Here is a 17,119-nt window from a genome sequence, read left to right as displayed (position 1 = left end):
TCACTAGGGTTGGAGTCACGTGCCCCTCTCTGCTGCGGCGCAGGAGACGCCCGCCCACACAACTGAGTGCCCAACTCTCCTGGAAATGAGGGGGCACCCAGGACAAACCTGAGCGCCCGATGGAGGAGCAGAGTGGGGTCTCACTTCGGCAGCCATGAGTAGACTATGGGACCAGTGGGGTTGAAGGTAATTTTAGACCCGAGGGAGCCTGGAGGATGGTCCCCTGCCCCCTACTCTCCCCCCCCCCCCCCCCCCCCACATACACACACAACCCAAGGACGAATTGGAGGGCCTAGCCCTGGGGTGGAGCGGATACCCATGACCGGGAGCGGTGAGCCAAAGGTCACAAGGCTACCAATACAGATACCACTTGGTGATGGGGAGCATGGCCCCCAGAGGTGATAGGGGTGGGGGTTCTCCGCAGGTCCATGAGTTGACATCTTTCGCGTATACACCACTGGACATTAAGGGGATGTAAAACGCTGTAGCCAGAAGAGGGGCCCAAATACTAGACATATCAGCAGCGTCTCATGGGCCGCCGGGCCGGAGGGGCTGCATTCGGGCAAGGACTGCCTAATCCCTGCAAGACAACGCTATGGGACTAAAGAAAGAGCACAAACTGGTACCAGCCAATAAGCTTGACAAATACATTTTAAGGCACAAGAAAGAAGATGGCGCGGTTGATTCCGACGAAGGGCAAGAGAAGTGAGTGGGACCAGACCAAGACCTTCTTCGAGCCAGAAGGTACAGGCAAAGCAAAGATGCTTTGAAAGAGTGAAAGCAGAACTGAGAAAACTGAATATGCAATATGTGATGCTATTACCCGACATAGTTAAAAGATCCTTTCTGATGGCAAGTCCTGGTTCCTTGCTCTCCCATAAGTGGGCGAGAAATGGATGGAGGGTTGGTGCCTGGTCACCAATAAAAAGTAGTGGGAGACTCAACCCTTGCTTGTTATGGGAATGGAACACTGGGGGAAAGCGGAGACAGACCACCGAAGCCTACCTGAAAGAGAACACGAGGTTGGTGACGTCAGAAGTAACTCAGTGGAAAGCATATAAAGCAGTGAGTACGGAGACAACTCATTGCCATCTGTGCAGGCAAACAAAAGGGCAGGTAGGAAAAGGTGAGGGACTTGGAACAACGTCTGGGAACGGAAGAAACACAATACTTCCAGGACCCGCAGGGGGAGCACTTGCATCATATAGAACTCTTGAGTGAGGAGTACAGACAAGTGGTAGAGGGTGAAGCATGGATGATCTGCCATAGCAAGCAACATATCCTCTATGAGGTCGGCAATAGATGAGGCAAGTTATTGGCCTAGCTGGCACATAGAGAAGACGGGCAATGATGGGTCTGAAATCTACAGACTCTTGAAGGACGGAAGCCTTTACCTCCCATCTTGAGTCCCTGTACCGCATCTCCCTGGGAGATATAGGAGATTTGTTAAGGGCCTTTCAGCTCGGACCCTCTCCTTGTTGTACACGGCCCAGCAGAACCAATGAAGCCATCCCCCCAGGCCCTAGTGGCTATCACTCCGAATTTTCCTAGTGCATGAGAGGCTTACCAGGGGAACCGCTTCTGTGGATGTACCTTGAGGGTTGGGAGGAGGGCTCCCTGCCACAAGACCTCAGATTGGCCACAATCACCCTCGTATGTAAACAGGGTCGACCCCCGGGGATTGTTCCTCGTACCAACCAATATCTCTATTGAATATGGAGACCAAGATTTTGGCTGAAATACTTGCCAGTACCAAGTGATAGATAAGCTTATCCATGCAGATATGTCCGCGTTTGTGCCCTACAGGGCGACAAGACATAACCTGTTGTGCCTCTTTGGGGTGTTGGCCAGGGCGAGGTAGATCTGGGAGCCGGCAGTGGTGCTGGCCCTTGACATGAAAAAGGCTTACGGCTCCCTTACCTTATGGCAGTTCCACATAAAATGGGCTGGTTGCGTACATTTTGACATGGATCAAATTACTGTATACAGATCCCATGGCAAGAGAGTGAGAGTGAATGAGCTGATGTTACAGAAATTTTGCCTGGGGTGCGGCACATGGCAGGGATGCTCCCTTCTATGCCCTGGCAGTGAAGCACCTGGCTAACTGGATTCGCTGTAACGCATAGCTGAGAAATATTCGTTGGGACGAGGAATAGGAGGATGTTTTCTCTTATGACCCACAGCATCAGTTACATATAGAAGAAGCAGAAGTTACATATAGAAGAACCAGGTTGTTAAGATGCTACACATTTTCAGGGAATACATGGGGGTCTGCACTATTTAGCATAAATCAGTGGCATAGTCCGTCAGTGACCACCAGTGGATTGGGGGAATATTTTACAGTGGACAACCGAAGGATTTACATACTTGGGGGCATGCATCACACAAGACCAGTCAGTCTTTATCCGTAGGAATCTGTGAAGAATATTGGAGAACTAGAAGACAGGAACATTAGAGGAAACGTCCCCTCTCCTTAATAGGCTGGGGGTCCCTGTTTAAAATGATCTCCCTGCCCTGGTTCCTTCACATACTGCCAAATACACCTTACAGGGTCCACCTAATGGCCCAGGCGGCCCTGTTTCAAATGATCGCCCTGCCCTGGTTCCTCTATATGCTGCAAAATACAACGTACGAGATTGGAAGCTCCTTCTTTTGAGGGGTGGCTAGCATCACATGATACTTGCTTTGGGGTGGAGTCACCCCCAGAATAGCGCTACACATACTGACAAAATCCCCATAGCCTTACCAGACCTAAAAGTTTGCTATTGGGCCTCTAACCTCCTGGTTAATAATTAGGCATTTGGGGACCAGCAGGAATCCTCAGTGAAATCAGACAGGAGAATCATGTCACCCCAGGGTTTTCACAGGGAGCTCTATGGGACCATCAGTCTAAGCTGGACACTGACCCCAAAAGTCACAGTTATCAAAATAATGAGGAAAGCAAACCGTGAACTAAGATTTGGGGGAGGAGGGGTACTTATCCCAGAGACACCACTGCAGGACTTATCCCTGCTGACAGACCTAATGAGACTGGGTTGTTTAACAAATGGGACCTTCTGCGCATATCAAAACTTGGGGACATATGGAGTCCTGAAGGACTGCTCCCATTTGAGAAACTCTAATGACAATATAAGCTTACTGAAGCCCAGATGTTCCGTTACCTACTGCTTAAACATCTACTGAGCGGGTACAGATTCCTCTGATGAGATTGCAGACAAATCCCCGCTGGAGAGCAGAGTGCTCGTAGCCCCCCTACATAAACACAGAGTATCCCAAATATATAGGCCTGTGATCACTAACACCCATGACTACTTAGCTAACGTTAAATACAAATGGGAGCCCGACCTTTTAGTCCTGGAGGATGGAGACTGAGGGAAGGCCTATCAGTACCCCAGGGAGGCTGCGATTAGAGCGGGCTTCCGACTAATTAATCTTAGAATACTTAATAGGTCCTACTTTACTAGAACACGCCTGTATAAAATGGGAAGAATAGCCACTGCTGCCTGTCTAAAGGAATGTCAAATGTTGGATTCCCTGATACACACCGTTGGAGGTGCACGAGAATCCAAGGGTTTTGGGTGGGAGTTCAACTGCAGATATCCAGTGCCCTTGGAAAATCACTAAAGCTTACCCCAAAGTTAAATTACCATGCACTTCTGGAGTGATCAAACACTTTCCAAACATGCTTTATTATTCTGGTGTATGCGTGTTGAGGAAACTATTTTCCAAGCCCGGGGTTGCCCCAGAAGTACTCCAAAACATGGGGCCTATGGGAGAAATTCAGGAACAATTACAGAGGATACTTACAACGCCAGTGAGGGGGTTTATGTCCGTATGAAACTGGGTAGATAATAAATCCTCCATGGCTCAGGCCTTGGGCCCTGATGCCCGACTGCAAGACTGGTGCAGTGTTTGATGGTGCCCTGATACATAAATGTGTACTATTTTTATATGCCCATCTTATTGTGTGCCCAACCTTGAGTATGTCATGTTTTTGTAGTGCTGATTATCATGTATCGTATTCCAAGAGGATAATGCAGCGAAGGAAGAGGAACTTGCAGGGGCAATCCCTGTACTTAGTAAAGAAATTAAAGCTGAGATAATTAATCATGGAAAAAAGCATTTATGGTAATCTGGCTACATCCAGTTTACATTAAAAACCTTTACATTACTTCAACAGGTTAGTGTATGAGCCTTCAATTCATGAATCCTTTGTGCCCTCACCTCTTATAGATCGAACAGATGAGAGGTTCAAACCTTATTGCATTGGTGTGCCTGGCATTTAAGACTGTGCTTGATCTATCTTAAGAATGCATGGAAGTCATTACAACTTCCAGAAGTGTTCTGTTACAAGTGGAATACATTTACAGTTAAAGAAATAGCCTAAGTCTAGGTCAAGCAAAAGTAAGTGAATTTTGTAGCATTGCTTTTGTTTAGCAAAGTGAGGTATACAATTTAATGGTACTTTTTTTTAACAGGTGATATGACTATGTTCTTTTTGTCTACTTAACTAAAACGGCTATAAGGTTGCTGATAATCTATGTAGACAATTCAGATTTTCCTATCTAAATTAGTGAAAGAAATACCTTGTATTATAAAAGACATGGAGGTAGGATGCATTCTCTACCTTTATCATAGCAGCCACGAAAAATGCAATTACACAGAAAGCCCTGAGCCATAAACTGTAAGCTACAGGAATTGAAATTACCAATTACTAGCCGTAATAGTGCCTAAAAGGTCTCCGAGCCTCTGTCACAGCCTCGTTAATTGCTGCTCAAACAAAAGCTAAGTTGTCAACTTATTTCTTCATTACGTAACCTTAATTTTAAAGTTAGGTTTTGTCATTTGGTGAGTAATTAATGGTTATTTCTTTTTAAAGGATTTCATGCAGTGATATATTGAATTATATTGGTTTTGGCCTGACCGCTTATTCACTTTTTCCTTAGGCAGGTTGCAAGTTTCATTATGTTTTTGATAAGCCCATGATGTACGTTTTGTTTTTCAAAGCTTAAGAAGAAATTATTTTCCCTTGAGCAATTGTTATTCAGCCTACTCACACTTGTCTGGATTTGCGCACCGCCCTCCCTTATTGTCGAGTCTTTGTCTTTCTTTGTCTTTCCTTACAGAGCCGTTCTGTCTTCTTCTACTCTCACCAGCTCCTTTGATCTGCTTTTGCTTTTTAAGTTTTGCCTACAGACTGTTTGTAGCTGTCCTATCGAAATACCTCTTGGGGACCATATCACACACTTACAGTGCGCTTAGAGCCTGGCCTTTACGCAAATTCAGGGAACTGCTTTTGTCTTTTTTGTTCGGCACTCGATAAGAGTGCATGTGTTTATGACCCTCTCCCTTGTGTACTAATCTCTCTCCCCCACACTACCTGTGATTTTGTTGTTCCCCAGTCCTCCCACCTTATCTGTAAGAGCACAGCAACAGGTATATTTTTGCCATGGTGTGACTTAAGTGCTGACATTAAGGGCTGTTTTTGTTTTTATCTCCTGCATCCCACATATTGCATGACCACACAAGCCTTAGTAGACAAAGGCTTCAATGACACTGGGGGAGGGGCTGGCTGCTCCACTTACTCAGTTTAATTTGAGGCAGAAGGTGTACTTAACATGATTGAAAAGGAGCTGTCGGTTAAATAAATAAACAGATTTGTAGAGCGCAAAGAGCAGGCCAAGACTGGGCGTCCCGAGGCTGGAGAGCAATCTGAAAGAGATAATAACTAAGGAGTAATTGGAATGTATTGAGCAGTCAATTTTTAAGAGTCTTGCAGAAGTGAGCTACCAGTGAAGCATCTCAAAGATCAGGAGATAGATTGTTCGGGAACTTTGCGGCCAAAACTCTAAAAGTAATTTTAAAAAACTGCTGCCACTGACAGAATTTGGTGTGACTATCAGATTGGCTAAAAAAAGCGCAAAATCTGCAATGGAGCATAAGCAGGAATTGGATTTTCCAGCATAAGCTGGAATTGGATTATGCAAAAAAGAAGACCCTGTTTCTGTTGGGTTTTGTATTTAATACCCAGAGCCTTAAGTTGATTTATTGTATATACAGGAAGCCATTGAAATTTATTGAGCTGAGAGGAAATTGCTGTCTGCATGAGATTCTGAAAAACAGATGGGCGGCCGTATTTTGTACTAACTGAAGTCTCCTGATCAGATATTTTAGGACTCCCAGATAAAGAGAATTGGCATAATCAAGCCTAGATGTGATGATCACTTGCACCACATCTTTGTGTGTGAAAGCGGATACAATGAGAGCCAAAGAAGAGCTCATGATCATATTTGACCCCTAGGTTTATGGCCAACTTTACTGGCAGTGGAAGACTTCAAGTTCAGAAGGGCCACCAAGAGTGAGAGCATATAGAATTATTGGTTTTTAAATTTCACTATTCTCCTAAAAACATCCAGACGGGTGCTTTAGTATATCGCCCCCCAGGTCCATGCACTAATTTTTCCAACACGTTAATTGAGGCTCTTGCCCCCCCTATTGCTATTGACAGGGACTTTTTATTGGTGGGGGATTTCAACATACACAGTGATGTGATAGACTGTAAAGAGGCACAATCTGTGTTAAATGATCTATCCTTACTTGGGCTAACCCAAAGGAACTCTGGGCCAACTCACCGGGCAGGACACACATTAGACTTGATTTTATCCAAATTTCCGGCAGTCACATGCTCTCCGCCCATTCAAGTAAGTTGGACTGACCACTATATTATCGAATTTTATTCTTCCTACTCTACTAACACTTTGCACAGACCAATTGCTCTTCCCTGTCTCCGTCGGCAGTGGCACAAAGTTAATAAAGAAGCTTTTTCCAACAACTTTATTGAGCCCTCCATTACTCGTTTGGACAATGTGGAAAGTGTTTTGAGTAAATTGGAAGCAGCGTCTGGAGCAGCCATAGATAATATAGCCCCATAAAGAGCTTCAAATCCCGGCCTACTCAGAAACAGGAAGTTTGGTTCTCCAATGACCTGAAAATATTAAAACAAGCAGCTAGAAAACTGGAGAAAAGATGGAGATCCTCCCATTTGGAGAGCGATAGAAAGCTCTATTGGGTTTCGCTATCTAGCTATCATAAAGCAATCCGGAGTGCGAGGAAAACACATATAACTTCTCAAATCACGGCAGCAGGGAATTCTTCCAGGGTTCTTTACCAGGTACTTAACTCTTTTGTTAAACCAGTAGCGTGTGAAAGCACCGAACTTGTATCTCAGCAGCTCTGTAACAACATATCCTCTTTTTTCTCTAATAAAATTGATGTTATTTACGAGAAAATTGTGGCATCCAATGCTGTTATGGTTGCAGACGTAGCTTCTGCCTTTCAAAATACAGAGTTTGATCATGGCATTCACACTCTGGACTCCTTTCCCCCCATTACTGATGAGGAGCTATCTGTATTGGTTAAACAGATTAAAAGTGGTAGTCCAGACGATACCATTCCAGCTAGATTAATACCCTCTCTATTTGACACATTATGTCCCACTATCATCAAACTTATTAATCTGTCTCTGAGTACAGGGTCTGTCCCTAAAGAATGGAAACGTGCACTTGTCAGGCCCATCAGGAAAAATACCACCATTGCCTGGTCTGAACTATCCAACCTGAGACCAATTTCACTGTTACCTTTTCTTGGGAAACTTACAGAAAAGTATGTCAACAGACTCCTTTCCAACTTTATTGAAACTGTGGGCGGCCTTGACCACTCTCAATCTGGTTTTAGGCCGAAACACAGTACAGAGTCTACATTACTTTCTGTTATGGACGACCTGCACATGTTCCAGGATAAGGGTTACTCAGTGATCTTGGTCTTACTGGACTTGTCAGCAGCGTTCGACACCGTGTCACATAACATTCTTACTGACCGGTTGTTGAACGTGGGGGTGAAGAACAAAGCTCTGGCATGGTTGGGAAGCTTCCTCTCTGATCGTACCCAGACTGTCACCATGGGTACGTATCGCTCAGCAGAGATGAAAGTCTCGAAAGGGGTGCCACAGGGCTCTTGTTTAAGCCCAACACTTTTCAACATCTACGTGGCACCCCTAGCGAGAGTGATGCGTAAATTTGGCTTCATCCCCGTGTCTTACGCGGACGATACGCAGCTCCTCTTCCCTTTTAAGACTCTTACCCCGGAATTGAGGAGGTCTTTCTCTGCTGGCATGGAAGCTGTGGCATGTTGGATGTCCTCCAACTACCTACAGTGTAATGTAAATAAAACGGAGGTCATGCTGTTTGGTGAAGCAAAAATACTTTGGACCCCTGACTGGTGGCCTCCTGGTCTAGGCATAGCACCTGAGCCCAAACAGATTGTTAAAAACCTGGGGGTTCGCCTTGACCAGGATTTGTCATTGAAACAACATACGAACTATGTCACTGGCGTATGCTTCCACACTATTAGCTTGCTGCGTAAAGTTTTTCCATTGCTGCCTGAACAATTCAGGAAAACGCTGGTGCAGGCCCTTGTCATGAGTCGGATTGACTATTGTAATGGTCTCTTACTCTCTGCAAATGAGGGAGTACTGAATAGACTTCAGGTAATACAAAACACCGCGGCTCGCCTTGTTCTAAATGCCCCCCCAAGAACAGCATCTAAGCCTCTGTTAGAAGAACTCCATTGGCTTCCTATCCGTCAAAGGATAAAATTTAAAACTTGCTGTTTAATACACAAGAGCTTAAATAGACAAGGTCCACTTTATTTGGAAAAGAAATTTATCCCATACATTCCATCTAGAACGCTCAGATCCAGTAATGGGCACTCACTGGTAGTGCCGCGTGCTAAGAAAGCCAGGCACGGAAGTAAGGCACTCTCAGTGTTGGGACCTAAATTGTGGAACTGTCTTCCTGTAGCTATTCGTTCCTGTTCTGAACATTTGGTGTTTAGGAAACAACTAAAAACCCTGCTGTTCACAAATGCAATCTAATGCCTTCCGCATGCTCCACTCTGGATATAGGATTCTTATGCCAGAAGCGCAGAGATACTCCAGTTGGAGTCGATTCCAGCGCTATATAAACCTGCAAATAAATAGATTGGAGCTTACAAAAAATACGGATTACAGTCTTCTCTGCATTAAGTTGCTGGCAGCTTTCCTTCATCCATTTAGATAAGGAACTGAGGCAGGCTTTGAACGAATTTGGTCCTGGGGGCTCATCAATCTGCTCCTTTGGTTACTGCAGAAGGACAAATGGCTGGATCATGTTTCAGGTCTAAGTACTGTAGAAAGTTAATCTGCTCTTGGCAAGCATTTCTCTTTAAATTATTACTCTTCCTTTTTAATTTTTTTTTTCTAATCATTCTTTTTATTGGAATTTTAACAAACGTAATACAGTATACTGGAGCATATTACGGTTACATCGTTTCAGGCTCTTGTCCCAACCATACCTGTCGCAGTAATATACCAAGTATCATGATGTAGCATGCATCACATCCCAATGTTGCATGAATAAAATATTTGCCAAAAGATATAACTAAACCCCCCACCAATCCCTCTCTCCAAGCTTCCATCCGTCTATCTGGTTAGTGCATTTAGAATAATGACTGAGTTCATCCACTGGCCTTCCATAATGTGACATAACTTGGATGTCCTCTGTCTCACCCGGGTCCTCAGACCTCCCAACCCGGAGGCCTATCATCGACCTAGTCTCTGCCATAAACAGCTCAGGGCTGGGGATGTCCATCATGGCAGTCCTTCTCCAGGAGGTTCACTTAGGGCTTTTTTATTTGTAAATTATGGTTAGCGTTGTCTCCTGGGAGCAGTAACCAGACCACAGGGTCGAAAAATCCCTTATGAGTTGGCTCAATTGGCTTTATTGTTGGCAAAGCGACAAGTGACTTTAGTTGAAGGTCCTGATGACGGAACAGCTGATGAGATAATGCTATGGGCCTAGCTACTTATTAGGTTTCAAGAGGGTGATGCCTCGGGGGCCGACAACGGCTCTGATCCACTGGAGTGAACGCGGGTTGGTCATTGTTCTTGACGTTTATTCCAGCAGATCGGCTATGTCAATGTGGAATCCATTATTATGTACTTTGTCTCTTGTCTCGGTTTCATTGTGATGCAGATTGACATACCCTTTTGTGCATTCCTTGATGTAAAGATATATGTGGACCAGATCATTTGCACGGTTTGTTTTATGCAAAATCAATAAAATACAGTTTTAATAAAAAGATGAAAAAAAGAATTATGTTCAGAGTTTCCAGAGTGAGCAGTATTTGAAAAATAAAGCAGGGAATTTATAAATATTGAAAATACTGAGTTCAGTGTAAAGTTTTAAAATACCTTCCGATAAGTGTTAACTTTTCCTCCAGTATTTTAAAATCTTTTTTGTGTACTTTTTTTAAAACAATTCTTAACAAACAAACTTTAACAAAGCTAGTAGCTTGGCACTCACATTATAAAGGCGAGACCTTCTGACTTTGCCACTGCTTGTCTTCTGAGTGATAACCAGCACTTTCAGCAGGGTCTGAAACTGAACGTCGGAGCTTTTGAAAAGTCTGGTGTTGAGCTCTTTAGGCTGTTCTTTGAATAATCTGACTTTTCACGTGTACTAACAGCCATCATGTGGGCTAAAAGAGCAAAGGGGTTCCATGCATTTACTATACAATCACTTTCTTTTGTTTTTGAATTAAATACCATGGCCTTAGGAAAATTCCCTGTCTTAGGTTTTTTCATTCTTTTACCTTAGTTGGTATGTCACTTTCATTTTTCTTCCATAGATTGTATTTTGTCATTGGTTGAAGAGGTTTATACAAACAGGATGTAAGGTGCTCTGAACTTTAACATAAACAATCTTTGAGACCCACCAATCACTTGTTTGCAGCTGTCTTTCCTAATGTAATTGGATACTAGTTGAACATCCAATAGCATTTCTCTGCTTTGGGCCAACATTTGATTGCTAATTCCACCATCACCAAACAGCAACTACTGACTTACTAAACATGCACCTGTTTTATAACAATGCAAAGTTGTCTACCTAGAACACAGTGCGTGTGATTCCTAAAAACTACTGCATTGAGTTGTGTGTCTCGAATTTTAAAGAAAATGTACAAAATGACACCTAAATAAATGTTATACAGGAGATCATGTTGGTCTTGGAATCTGTAGATAGGACATGTGTTCATGATTTTACAGTAACATTTAATTTTGTGCATGGTTTTGTTTTTCAAGGTGAATGAAAATGGCGAAGAAGTGGAGACATTTGTAAATTCCTTTGAAAGTGAAGGAGTCAACAGCAAGGACCCTGTGGCTACGAAACTGACTGTTTCTCAACCTGCAAATGCATATGATTTTGGACAACTTATGAATGCAATAAAGACAGAGAAAAATACAGCTGCCTGTGCAGAACTTTTAACAAACGTTGAACCAAAAGATTTGCCTGTCCTCTTAAGTAACAAATTGGAAGATGATACATTCCTAATAATTATTCGCTCTTTGAAAAAGTATCTGTTGGAAAAGGACCCCAATCTTGTTTACCAACATCTTTATTACCTCAGTCAAGCTGAACGATTTCAGGTGAGTTGGCAGTGTAATTTAGTCTAAATCCTGTCTTGGATTGAATGACTTATATAGCCTAACTATATATGGATGTAAATGCAGGCGCCTAACATTTTTGAAAATGAACATTGTATACAATATATTCTAGCGTCACATGTCAATGTCATGGATCACAAAAATAGTGTTTATTTATACATTTTTTCTAAAAGAAATATTTTGCATAAGCTAAATACTTGTAAATGTAGCTTCTAAACAAGAGTCCGACATCACAGCTTCTTTCATTTGAAAATTGCGTAGTTACAAATATTGAATAAGTTATGTTGAGATTGAAATTCTGTAGCTATCGATAGGAAAGAAATCACAATTCTTGGTCACAGGACTTCCTTACTAAGGGCACTTGAAAACAACTCCTTCAAAGTCCTAGTGGGTAGGTAATGGTCACATCTAATCTCAGACCACAAGAACACACAAAACATAAGGTCACTTCTGTATTTATTTACAAATGTATTCTTTGTGTACAGCAAATACTTTAAATGTTATTGTTTAAAGTCTAAATTGGGATAGGCATTGGCAAGGCTTATACTTGTATCATAATTTTCTTAGCTAAGTAACAATGTAGGGTATGGCAAGACACAACGAAATTATATAGTCTATAATCAAAAACATGACAATTTTAACTAACAGCCCAGTAGCAAGTCTTACTGACCACATCATCGCCTTGGGCACTCCTATTTAATTTTGTGTGAACGTGCTCCTGTTCATATCAGAAACTAACTTTAGAATTATCACTTGACTGAACAGAGCCTGCTTTTAATGGACAACTCAGCATACTTATCCTAGAGATCACTAAAGAGACCATCACTGAAATATAGGGTGAGGAAAAATTGAAGGTATGCGAATATCAACAAAGTAACAGCATTCCCTTACAATACACAGCTATATAAAATAGCGACACTAATTGCACAGGTCATGTTGACTTACATTCCTGTGACTGGGGTAATTCTACCATCCTAAGCCTTCAGTTAAATATAGTTTGAAAAATCTGCATCCTGTGTCACAGCAGGTTTGTATTTGTGTCAGAAAATAACAGCCACCAATAAGGCCAACATTCACTCTGAAAAGAAATCCTTAAAACGAATTCCCAAAAACTATAAACAGCCTTCAAGGTAGGCTTCGACTAAACAGTAGCCAAACATTGCGTGGATGCCATTACTCCTTTGGTTGAGTAGGCACCAAACACAGACCCACTCATCCTTGCCTGGGTCATGATCTCTGTAAAGAAACAACTGCATGACTGCTTGTAAACAACACCAATGAAACATTCCCCCATGGCTTAAGCCTCTTACACTTGACACATTGGATGACATACAGCTTTGTGCGAAGCGGAAAGGTTTGATGTACCATCTCCATATTATTGGTCTTAGTTTGATCATTGATATTAGAGGTGATGCTGCTCTTCAGGGGTAAATATCTTGTTGGAAACGCCCAAAGCCCTAATATCATAAACACTCTTGGGTATATTTGGGAATTGTAGTTTGCCTTTTATACACCATGCAACTAATCATATAAAAAGGATTCCTCCACCACCAAAGCTGAATGAGTTTACTCAAGAGAAAAACAAATGTTCGACCAGTACATATTTACCTTCCTGTGACCTTTCTCGTTTATATCCTTTTTCATTAGAAAATGAAGCATGAAAGCAACGTTTGCCAAAGTTGAATGTGTCCTCAATCCAGAAACTAGCCAAACTCTGCCGTTTGTTGATAGGCAGCTGTTTTTCATGATCCTTAGATGAGTAGCAAGGCTTCTCTGCAGTCCACGTGTATCCAGTGTGTCACTGCAGTCAACAATGGTCCCAACATCTTTGTCAACTCTGAGAGATGTACAACTGCTCCCAATTGATAATAAAGCCCAGATCTTGAAATACGTCCCTGACCATCATCCACTAGGGGAACTTTTGTCCTAGGATTGACAGTCATTTTCTAGAGATTACCTGAACACCCGTGGACCCTATTGCCATGAAGTGGTTTCAGAAACTTGGTGAAGCTCAAGGGTATATGGAGACCCTAAAACAAAGTCTGGAGATATTTCACATCTACCCAGCCAACTAAAATTTTAAAAACTTACTGTCAGAAGTTATAACAAGGACTGTTAAGTATGTGTGTTTAAAATCCAGTGTAGCCATTTTTTGTACTATGGAGTAAGATGTCTAGTCGAAGATGGAAGCCCTCTATCTTGAAATAGACGCTAATTAGCCATCCTTTAAATTCATTTAATTGGATCATTGGCTGAAAACATTTGTGCCTGATTACCCGCCCAATTCACAGTGTCCTGGCGGGAACCGCCGTGACCGCCACAGGACTGCGGCAACTGCTGGGGATTTCTGATCCCTCTGCAGTGGCACAGCGATCTGGCCCAGCAATATACTGGAGGTGCTACTATTTCAACGCCAAACATTTTATGAGTTTCCTCAAAGCTCCAGTTTTCATGGCGGTGAGCTCACCATGAAAACTGTGGCGGTGAAGAAATTAAGAGGGCCCTCCAGGGTCCTCTGTTGCCTCTGGGCTAGGTGATGTATGCAAGGGGGCACATGGTGTGCCCCCCGTGTCTGCATGCACCTCCAGTTCCTGCACACCATGGGCTTCACAATCAATGCATAAATGTGCTGTGGACCGCCAAAGCACCGCCTGCCAGACCACGAATTAACTCGTAATCTGGCAGGCGGTGTACAAACGAGTTTGCCGTTGTGGTGACGGGGCGGTGACGCAGCAGCCCTCTCCCACACAGCCAAACTCTTAATCAGGCCCTTTGTCTTTTTTAAAAGCGATTGATAAAAAAGCTCGCTCAGATGGACAAAGGGTAGGAGCGATTCTCCGCCCTTTCCCTTTCTGTACAAGATCCTTCATCTCCCTATCCAATGTAGCACATCTTGCTAGATAAATAGATGGACCAGGGCATTTTTGACACAGTTACAGTGAGCAGGAATTACCTGCAATGGAGTTCCAGTTCCGTAAGGACACCACCACCCTTCTGCTTACCTGAAGTATATGGAGAATGGATGAATACTTACTTTCAATAACTGACAATTCCTTGTTCATTGCCAGCCACATCATCCACAGTCTGTTGTCCGGAAGAATGGTTTAGGTTGTGGATGATTACACTAGGTGTCAAAGACAGCGAGCTATCTTCTTGGAACTGTTTAAGGATCATGAAATGGATGGGCGAGCAGCCCCTTCTCCAGCCTGACTTTAATGAAAACCTTAGTCTTGAAGGCCCTGAAAATATAAGCATGTGATAGTTATATGGAAGTGTACGTACCCACAAACATCTCCATCTACATAACCTTCAGCACTCAGCAGTGTTTCTATTTAGGCTAGTTTTTCATGCTGTGCTTCAGTTGAAGAATTACTTTGTGATTTCAATGATTGCAGTGTTTCATGTTGCCTAGAAGCAATGCCGTCCCCTGATACCACCCCCCACAATCCCCTGGTCCACTAATTTTCCAGAAACATTGGTTTCCTTATCAATTTCACAAAATTTCCAGATGCATATATATACAAGTTCGTATGAGTGTCCTGGCATGAGTGCCATGGTCCGTTTATCCCCCTTTTTTGATCTCTTGTGTATTTAGACAGAAACAAAGCATATGCCATTTCACCTTGCGGTGACCACCACCATGCCTTCAATCTCAAATCTTGGGCAAGCACCTCCGTGTAGATCATTTAATGGCTTGTGAAGAGACTGCTGTATATATTTCATTAACTGGTGGAAGGCACCCAGTTTGAAAAAGTGGATTTTATCTTGTGCCCTTGATTATCGACCCAAAGCTTTGTTCCTCTGTTGTGTAAATGAAAAAACCTTTTTATGCTAAATCGAAGAGTCTTCATCAGAAACTGAAATGTAACATGAGGTCACCAGTGTCATTGGTATCTGCAGTGCTCCCTGACACAAGGTCGTAGGTATTTGCATTGCTGTTGAGAGGTTATTCAAATTTTGAGGGAGTATGGACCAATCTACTCCTTTAGGCAGGGTAACAGCATGCTAGTCAGGGAGATGTGCAGAAGATTCAGACAAAGAGTACCCAATAAACTGTATGCTCTGCGGACTAGCTCAGTTTCAGGTTGTAGTTCTGCAGCATCGTATCATTGGAAAACTATTTTAAAAACCTCCATAGGTACTGGAAAAACTACCTGATATTTTGGAATTTAGCAGCAAGTTAGAATGGGTCACCATCCAGTGGGGTATTTAGGCACTACAAATGTAAGACTAGATAGTATCTCTGAATATTCCAAATGCCTATTTTCATGTTTCGTTTCTGCCATGCCACAGGAAATTTGTGCATTTTTTACGGTGGGAGACAAACATTTTCTGTTTGAGTTCTGTCTGTTTGGATTCTTATCCCGATTTGAAGCATTTGGAAAACTCATAGCAGTAGTGGGTGGCCACCCTCATGATCCTCACCTAGATGACTAGCTGTTGACAATCGTAGACTGAGATTACCGGAGCCTAAACACTACAATCACTCTTTTGCATGAGCTGGAGTTCTCCATCAGCACCTTGAAATTCATTACTCTGCCATCACAAAGAATGAAGTTCATTGGCACTATTTTGAACACTAATAAATGCATTCTCTGCCTTTTGGAGGGGTACAGCATAATCAAGGATGTATCATCTTATTTCCCTATGACTACACTAATTGTGTGCTTGGTGTTAAAGCTTCTGGGTGTCATGGTATCCAGGATATTTTCTGGTGCTTATGAATCCACTGTATTAGTTCTAGAGGAAGTAAGTTAGTAAGGCTTTTGTAGATTGCACAACTATCGAAGTGTCTTATCACTAGAGGCATGACCTCAGCAACAGCTAGCAAACCCATACTGCCAAGCTTACTTCACTTTTGGAACAAAAAGGCATGTTTTGAGCACTTTTCTAAAGAGAGGCAGGCTAGATTGAGATCTTAAAGGCAATGGAAGAGAGTTCCATAATTTATCAGGAACAGGTCGAACCATTTCTGCATGAGTCTGACGAACATGAGATGTCAAACAGAGATGTCATTCAAGAGCCGAATGGTGGTTAAAGAGGAACAATATCTTCAGAGGCGAAAGTTTCAGCCACCACACCAGTCCAGATACTTACAGACAACACACATGTTACATGAATAAAGGAGGGTGTCTTGAATGAAGCTATCGAGTGGTGACAATGAGCAATAGACTGGCAAATTGGTATCCCTGCAGCTTACCAAGTGAGGGCTCTGAATTTGATAATGGACTTCCTGAGCAGAAAACATTTGTCAAAATACGAATGAACACCTCTCCCCTGGCACTTCCGAAAATATGTGCTGAGCAGGGAGTTCCAACAAAAGATCTCTTCGACTTCTGTATTCTTCATTGAAGTGTCCAGCTACTGAGTCACTGGAAGACACATTCTCAATTGGCTGTGTCAAGTATCAATACACCTTCCCATTTTACTCATTCCAAGAAAGATCAAGAAAGTGAGACATCATGCGGCTCTGCTGAGCCTCCTTGCTCCGGGTGTCCTCACCATGTAGAACAGATTTTAGAACAGTGGTAGCCTCTACTAAACTGGCAGGACCTCTTATCACAGCAGCACAGACTGCAC

At 42.8% G+C, this 17,119-nt stretch overlaps 1 protein-coding gene across 3 annotated transcripts in view; it reads left to right on the top strand.

Moving 5' to 3' along the window:
• The window catches only part of SPAG1 (sperm associated antigen 1), a 1,022,992-nt gene that overhangs the window by 927,888 nt on the left and 77,985 nt on the right, over nt 1-17,119 (top strand). For all 3 annotated transcript variants that reach the window (XM_085605177.1, XM_085605176.1, XM_085605178.1), the window contains one exon: nt 11,177-11,521. In XM_085605177.1, the coding sequence (XP_085461303.1) occupies nt 11,177-11,521 (345 nt within the window). The remainder of the gene's footprint in view (nt 1-11,176; nt 11,522-17,119) is intronic.

This window comes from Triturus cristatus, chromosome 5_1 (genome assembly GCF_964204655.1).
Source record: "Triturus cristatus chromosome 5_1, aTriCri1.1, whole genome shotgun sequence".
NCBI classification, from domain to species: Eukaryota; Metazoa; Chordata; class Amphibia; order Caudata; family Salamandridae; genus Triturus; species Triturus cristatus.
Note: the sequence above shows the minus strand (reverse complement) of the source record. Positions and strands in the feature narration are given on the sequence as shown.